The sequence below is a fragment of the Peromyscus eremicus genome, chromosome 3, assembly GCF_949786415.1.
Source record: "Peromyscus eremicus chromosome 3, PerEre_H2_v1, whole genome shotgun sequence".
Lineage (NCBI taxonomy): Eukaryota > Metazoa > Chordata > Mammalia > Rodentia > Cricetidae > Peromyscus > Peromyscus eremicus.
Window position 1 is genome coordinate 2,431,442 of NC_081418.1, and position 6,699 is coordinate 2,438,140.

Consider the following 6,699-nt stretch of genomic DNA (forward strand, 5'->3'; position numbering starts at 1 on the left):
TAGATTAAAGACAGAAGGTCTCCTACCACCTACAACATTATAAAAACTATACTAAGTCCTTAATGGCATCATGCCTGACACTATAAAGTTAGAGCTAGCAAAGAAGTTATCAGTGTAGATTGATTGTGTATCTACTTTGTTGACCAAAACCTTGGAAAACATGGGTGATAAGAACTTAGCAAAAGGAGCTATTTTTCAATGGGGAAGAATTTCATTATTTTGAATTTTTTTTTGATTTTTTGAGACAGGGTTTCTCTGTGTAGCTTTGTACCTTTCCTGGAACTCACTCTGTAGCCCAGGCTGGCCTCGAACTCACAGAGATCCGCCTGTCTCTGCCTCCTGAGTGCTGGGATTAAAGGCGTGTGCGACCACCGCCTGGCTTGAAATATTTTAAAAATAAATACATTTATTTTTGTGCTATATGTGTTATATGATATATAACAATATATATGTATAATATATATTAGACAAGCAGTAGATTCTGGCTATCTGCCATCCATTAATAAACGGCTGTCTCTAAGAATACAGCATAAATAAGGCTTAGTTAAAACCTAAGTTATTTAGCAGTTAGTTGAATGTTGTTAGTGATCCTTTAAATGTAATCAAAACTGTGGAAATAAGCAAGGAGGACAAAACCCACATGTATTTTTCAACCCCAGGAAATGTTCCTGGCTTTTATATCTCATTGGTTATCTCTTCTCACTGTCGCTAACTCTTTGTCTCCCCTTGTAAGCACTGAGTGCTGCAGGCAGCAGTCCTGCCTGCTTCACAGTCCTGCGATAAGGAGGTGCAGCCGAGCACTCTGACCAGGCAATCTGAGTTTCTCTTGAGACCTCCACTTATGTGTAAGTGGGATCTTATGCCACAGAAAAGAATTTCAGGTTAAGTGAGAATTTTAGACAACTCAGTATTAAGAAGCAAACAGTAAACACCAAGGGCAGATTTTGAGGGCAGTTAAGAAAGAGATGTGCCTGGGGCTGTCCAGATGGCTCAGCGGTATTAGAACATGCTTTTGGCTTTAACCTTGGTTCATTAGCTGTTTTACTCAGTCTGGTATGTTGCTGAGGAGGGAGGGTGTCATTGCTGTGCAGGCAGCCTTTACTGTGGATTTATTAGTTGTGTCTAGAGTTTTAACTCAGTGGGAAAATAAAGTGGGTATTAGTGAAAGAACTCTTTCCTTTCTCACGTCCCCTTAGCATTCCTACTTTGTGTTCTCCCTCCACCTTTCCAGCCCAGATCCTCTTCTCCAGTCACATTTCCATGTGAGCTGTCTCCCCCTCCCTCCCACCTTCCCAGACAGCTCAGCCTTCACTGCCACACACTGTCCCCTACAGTCCTCAGCACTGTAGAAGACCTTCACGGTTGGAATCAAATTGCCACATCTTCAAAGTAGCCTGGGAGCATCATGTCTGGGGGTGAAAACCTCAGCTCTGATGAGCACCTATATCACTTGAGTAACTCAGCCCCTCAAGGGTGTGTTTAGAGGGTATTTTCGTGGAAGGGCCTCTGAGATGATTGTACTTAAAATAAACCTTATTCCCAGCACTTTCTTCTTCCCAGAACATATTGACTCCTCAGATATCTTATTTCTTTTTCTGTCTATCTCTGCATTACAAGGATAAAGACTTTTGTTTCTTCACTAGCCTGACATACTCTGTAGATGCATAGGAGATGGGTCTCATAGAGGGGGAGACAGACTCCCCATTGACGATTAGTTCAGAATTTACTTTTTTTTTTTTTAAATTTCCAAATGTTACAGCCTTTCTAATTAGGTAACAACAACAAAAAACAAAACAAAAACCTTTGAATGAATTTTTTAAAAAAGCTATTATACAGCATAGAGATTTAGGTCAAAGGGAAATAAGAAAAAAAAAAAAAAGATGAAGTTGGAATGGGGCCTGGAGAGCGGATGTGCCTGGGAGGAGTTGGGGGAGGGAATAGGAAGTGAGTATGATTAAATAAATTGTATGAAATTCTCCAAAAAATAACACAAATAGTATTTAATTATTAAAATTAATTAAAATTATTATTCAAATAATATTAATTTAATTAAATATTAATTAGTACCTCTGGAGCTGTACCTATACATTTATTAATTTGTTCTTTTTACCACATCACAATGACTCTCTCATTTTCTGTTTGGTTTTTTTAAATTTGTTTATTTATGTGCTTGAGTGTTTTTCCTGCATGTATGTCTGTGTACTACCACATGTGTGCCTGGTGCCCAAGGAATCCAGAAGAGGGCATCTGATTCACTGGGATTGGAGTTACAAACAGTTGTGAACTGCCATGGGGTGCTAGGAATTGAACTGGGTCCTCTAGAAGAGCAGCCATGCTCTTAACCTATGAGCTATTTCTCACAGCCCCTTTAAATATTTAAAAAGGTAAATAACTAATGAAATTGTTTACCTTCATACTTTAAATTTCTTTATAAATAATTTTATTCTACATTCAAGTGATCTGCACTTTTATAATTTACATTGTGTATGTGTATGGAGCATGTGCACCATAGCAGGAATGTAGAAGTCAGTTTTATCCTTGTTTTATTTGTTTTGTTTTTTCAAGACAGGGTTTCTCTGTGTTGCCCTGGCTATCCTGGAACTCACTCTGTAGACCAGGCTGTACTCAAACTCCCCAGATCTGCCTGCCTCTGTCTCCTCAGTGCTGGGATTAAAGGCGTGTGCCAGCACCACCACCAGTTTTATACCAGTGGGTCTAGGGATCTAACTCAGGGCCTCAGGTTTAGCATCCAGTGTCTTCGTCCACTAAGCCATCTTGCTAATCCAGTTAGAACTTTTAAAGAAAATATTCAAGTGTGCAGAAACATTCTGGAGCTGTGTTGTTTTATTACAGAGCACTAAAGCAATAAAGGGAGTTGGGATTGCACTGCATTGTCAGTTCTTGCCCCCCCCCCCTTCATCCTCTGACATGGTTTGTTCATGGGGGGCTTTGTGGGTAACAGCCTTCTTCAGGCAAAAAACATTTGCTTGTCCACATAAACACAGATGCATAGAGTCCTACATGCTTAAATGTGTTATCATCCAATCTTCTATTGTCATTTCTTAGTATTGATTCCAGCTACACTGAAATTGTATTGTGTGAGATCAGGATCCAGTTTTGTGTGATGTAAGGAGGCACCACAGTGAACATACAGACATTTGGATGGACTTTTATCTTTCTTGTAGTAGACAGTTTTAATGACTTTGTAATTAGTGACTTAAATTGTGTAAGAAGACGAACTTGATAATGGTTCATTTAAAAGAATGTATGTAGGCAACTTTTGGTGTTTTAAATTATTTTTAGTTTGACTGCTTATTTGAAATAGCCCTCAAGTATTTGTACCGTAAGTTTTCATTTTTCTTCCTGTTACTTGCCAGCATTACTTAGAGCCTCCAGTGAAACTGAATGAAGCTCTAGAGAGATACGGACTTAAAAGCGAAGATTTCTTTGTCCTAAAGCATGGAGAATCAAGATACTTGAATACTGATGATAAAGCTTTTGAAGAAAGATAAAAATGGAAATTTTCAGTGAAAACAAAAGAGAAGATTAAGAAATTCACAAATATTATGACATTTTTCACGTGGAAACAACTTCTGCAAGTGTGCGTTTTGTTTTGCATTGTAACTTGCCAATCGATAAGACTCATTTACATAAACTGAGAGTCCAGGGAGGGTTATTTAAGGAACTGTCCAATGTAGACTTAAAAAAATACCAATGACACAAACATTATATATATGTCATATATATAATCAAAACACTACATTTTAGTGGTGGTAGAATTTCTGAGGTTGTAAAAAGCTGATATTAAAGTTTCATTTCTTTTTCTGTTATTCAGGGCTTTCTACAAAGCCCTACTTAGAGTTTTCAGACACACACACCTTTCTTATATTCATATTATAATGATGAACATGACTTCCACATGCTGAGTAAATGCTTCAGGTTTTACTGTCAGGATGAGCTGCCTGTCATGGTGATGCACATCTACAATCCCAGCACTCCAGAGGATGAGGCAGATAGATGACAAGTTCATAGTCAACCAGAGCTACAACTAAGACCATGTCTCAGGAGGAAACATTAGCTTACATGCCAAATGTTAAGTGATTTACTTTGTTAAGCATAAGAACGTAGGTGTTTGGGCTAAATTATCATTTAAAAATTTTTTTATTGTGGCCAAATATACATTGCATAAAATTATAATTTTAGCTATAGTGAAAAGAAGCTCCTTGGCATTAACAATTCACATTCTTCTGCATCTATGCACATCTTTACTTAAGTTTCTAAGAGGGCAATATCTACACAGCTGCACCCCAAGTTAAAAGCTGACGGTCAGAGAACAGTGTGGGGTTGAGACGTAGGGGAAGTTTAAATTTCAAAGTCAGACATTCTGCTAAGCACAACTGTAATTACAGTGAAGTATTTCACACACCAAAATGTGAATACATCATGCACTTGGAATTAAGTTTTATTTTTTCATTTTCCATTTTCCATTTTCTGTATATATATACTTTTTCCTGTTCTCTAGGCTCTAATCCCAAATATAACAATAAGTATGTTTTACATGACTTGGATGTGTTACATATTTTTATATTAAATGACCTATAAGCACAATTGTACTTTTTAGTAAGCCATTGTGAAATTACAGTTGTTTTTAAAGCTTCTGAGTGTCTGCTGACCAGAGTCTTTGGCCAGTATGCCTCTGCATCCGCAGGTTTGTTGTGAACCTTCACGAAGTGAGCTGCCCAGGTGTTAGTGAGGGTGCTTCTGACTCTGACCAATGAAATCTACTTCCTTGGCACAAAACACAGGCTTTCTCTAGATATCAAATATGATGTATTTGCATGGGCATACGCATGCCACACCTTGGCCTCTCATTGGAATTTCACTCTTCTGTCACTGATTTGATTACCCCAAAACAAATGGCTTGTGTTCAGCCCCGATCTCATTATCTACGACAAGAGGACAATGTCAACCTACCTCGAGGGGAAAGTAATATTTTTTTTAAAACAGCACTTTAGAAATCTAAGGGAGAAAACATTTTAAGATATGACTGTCTGATACACTGACAGGTACAGGGAAAGCAAGCAATGCTTTTGATAATACATTGTTTTTGTTGCAAACACCAAACTGGACTTTAGAGGGAAATAGCCAATATAAACGATCATCAGAATTTAATATTTTTATATAAAATATTTGTATCAGTCAAGGGGAAGTGTGTATTGTAATATTGTGTGTATAGTGAAAGTGACTTGGAGTCCAAAGCCCAAGATACCATTAGAATCAGCTTCAGTAATCTCCCGCCGCAAATGGCTGTGAATCCGGACAGTAGGGCTGTGGATACAGCCTCGGGGGACAGTGCTCCACCTGGCACCCTTGTAGCCATCTTGTCATACTCAAAATTCTCTTCAGCCGTTGATAAACTTGCTCAAGTATTTCTCCATGAATGGCCTTAACATTGCTTTTGTCTCCACAGGGACTGTTTTAGGCTCTCCAGGTGCTTTGCTTTCTAGTCCCCTGAACTGGGCCCACCTCCTTGTTCTAGGCTTCCTCATGATTTGTTTCTTTCTCTGTATAAGGCCCATTCATTATGAAGTACATCACATCTCTTTAACACAACCACCCTATTTTCACTTTATTTTTCTAATCTACATTTCAAAGGATGTATGTGTAAAGTGAAAATAAATTTTGAAAAATCTATTCTCTTTTGTCAGTCTAATATACATCTAGATAGTAAATACTATCTAATCTATCTTCTAGGTCAATTTCATGTTCCTTTTTGATGAGTATCATCCCTGAGAAATCCTTTGATATGACTAACTGCCTTTGAGGGTGGTTCCTTGTTTGGTATGCTATGATCTGCATTAAGAGAAGCCTATTTGTATGTTTCACTATTCCTTGGTAGCTGTGTGACAACCCACTCAGCCCCCTGACACTTTACAATCAGCTAGCTGCTGGCAAGTATGGTTCTTCAGACTGACGGAGGAGATAAGGGTGGCAAGGAGCTTCTAGACCCAGAGTTGGGAAAGCACACTGCAAACACCCTGACTCCTGTACAACCTTTTCAACACCCACTTTCATTAAAAAGGCAGCTTTAAACAACTGTTATGAAGAAATGTGCCTTTTGGAGAATACCTTGATGCTGTGCCATCAGCAAGTTAAAGTATTGTTAACCATCATGGCTTAGTGCTCCTCCAGCACACTGCAGATTTCTAGTCTCACCTTAAAAGTTTTCCCTGTTCCAAAGAGATTCTTCCAAGCTGATGTCTTTTCTTTATCAGGCTTGAGAACACATTTTTCAGGTTGAGGATTTGTGATTCATGCAAACACTCTAGTACTCACATCTTTACAGTGTGTTCTGAAGTACTCCTAAAGTTTTGTCTCACACACAGTGACACTTCTGTTTGCACACACAATGCTAAGCACAAAGGCAGAATGGACTCATACAGTAGTACAACCTGGCTGAATTAAAAGATATTGAACTTCAACCTCCTGGGAAAGAATCATTTGAAAAGATAATTGAAAATGTTTATAGGGGCTTAGAGAGATGGCTCAGTGGCTAAAAGCACTTGTTGCTCTTGTAGAGGACTTGGGTTCAGTTTCCAGCACCTATTTGGTGACTTATAACCACACTACTCCAGTTCCAATGCCTTCTGACCTTGTGCCTGTACATACATGCAGGCAAAGCACTCATACAAATAAATT

At 38.5% G+C, this 6,699-nt stretch overlaps 1 protein-coding gene across 6 annotated transcripts in view; it reads left to right on the forward strand.

The window, feature by feature from the left end:
* Napepld (N-acyl phosphatidylethanolamine phospholipase D) overlaps positions 1–4,658 on the forward strand; it is a 97,722-nt gene extending 93,064 nt beyond the window's left edge. For all 6 annotated transcript variants that reach the window (XM_059257227.1, XM_059257228.1, XM_059257232.1 and 3 more), the window contains one exon: positions 3,378–4,658. In XM_059257227.1, coding sequence (XP_059113210.1) covers positions 3,378–3,512 — 135 coding nt within the window. In that variant the 3' untranslated portion in view covers positions 3,513–4,658. The remainder of the gene's footprint in view (positions 1–3,377) is intronic.
* The last annotated feature ends 2,041 nt before the right edge of the window (positions 4,659–6,699 follow it).